Source organism: Propithecus coquereli, unplaced genomic scaffold, assembly GCF_000956105.1.
Source record: "Propithecus coquereli isolate 6110/MARCELLA unplaced genomic scaffold, Pcoq_1.0 Scaffold193, whole genome shotgun sequence".
NCBI classification, from domain to species: domain Eukaryota; kingdom Metazoa; phylum Chordata; class Mammalia; order Primates; family Indriidae; genus Propithecus; species Propithecus coquereli.
This window is the reverse complement of record NW_012144190.1, coordinates 142169-143343: the sequence shown is the minus strand read 5'-3', so window position 1 is coordinate 143343 and position 1175 is coordinate 142169. Positions and strand designations below refer to the sequence as shown.

Sequence of the window (1175 nt, the reverse complement as noted above, 5' to 3'; positions counted from 1 at the left end):
TTATCTGTGGCCACTAGAGGTTTGTCCAAGGGCCCATTCTGTCTCGTATTTCTGTTTCCTCCAGCTTGGTTCAGCCAGGTGAGGCCAGCTTTCCTTGTGTGGCATCCTATGGCTGTGCCAATGTTCAGCCAGTATTGCCAAGAGAGCCAAAAGGATCAGTCCTGCCACGCCCATGCGGGTCAGATTCCCCACTGTGTAATCTTGGTTCATGGAGTCTAGAGACGTAATTCAAAGAGATAAATGATTGTTGGCCATGTTCCATCCCAGCCCAAACCCAGAGCCCTGACATGGGAGCTCATTTCCCTATTTGCTTCCCAAAATGTGTTTCCACTAGACCTCCTCCTCAATGAGCTCATGCGTTCACTAGCCCTGTACTTATCAGTCTGCCAGCCAGTGTCCAAGGACAAGGAACTGTGCTTCCCAGGGGAGTCCCATAAACACGAAGGACGTGATTATGGGGAGGTTGGGTGTTTTCCCACGCTCTACTCGCTTGGTGATTTCACTGAATGTCTCATAATACCTCTGCAACACCTCCATATAGCCAGAACCTTGAATTCCCTTTTCCACCTTCACCCCACAGAACAATACATGAAATCCAACATCTGGATTCCAATTTCAGGTTCATCAACAGGGACAGTTCATTATATGAGCAATTTTAAAACGATAAATCTTCCATATCAAACCCAGAAGGCATTTTTGAATTATTTAGTGTGATGCTTGCTATTTTAGAAAACAAACTCCAAATAGCTTTGGCTTCATACATGACAAAGGATATAGCACTATTGGTACCTGGGAAGTATGTAGGGGAAATTCCAGGTAAATTTAGGTAAAATTTTATCTCCGCTATTGTGTGACTGTTTGCTAGACATTGCTTTTCTCTGAACCTGTTTTTTTCTTTCTTTATTTGTTATACGGATTGCATGAGCCTGTGCTATTCCCAAGTATGTAATATAATCCAGTGAAATTACAATGCTCAGAAACCTTAGCAACTTCCTCCTGTTAAAATATAAAAATCAATTCCAAATGGATTAGAGATCTAATTGAGAAATGCAAAATATTTCAAGTTGGGAAGATGATATAGAAAAGCATCATCTTGACACTGGGATAGGAGATGATTTCTAAAACAAGATATAGTAACTATGCTAAAGGAAAAAATTAATCAATTCAACCAAATT

General features: G+C 41.1%; 2 protein-coding genes across 1 annotated transcript in view; both read right to left on the bottom strand.

Annotated features, from left to right (window-relative positions):
- The window catches only part of LOC105809396 (natural cytotoxicity triggering receptor 1-like), a 58128-nt gene that overhangs the window by 36949 nt on the left and 20004 nt on the right, over positions 1-1175 (bottom strand).
- The window catches only part of LOC105809228 (immunoglobulin alpha Fc receptor-like), a 9047-nt gene continuing 7872 nt past the window's right edge, over positions 1-1175 (bottom strand). Inside the window, exon 3 of the mRNA XM_012642982.1 lies at positions 1-215. Within this exon, the coding sequence (XP_012498436.1) occupies positions 1-215 (215 nt within the window). The remainder of the gene's footprint in view (positions 216-1175) is intronic.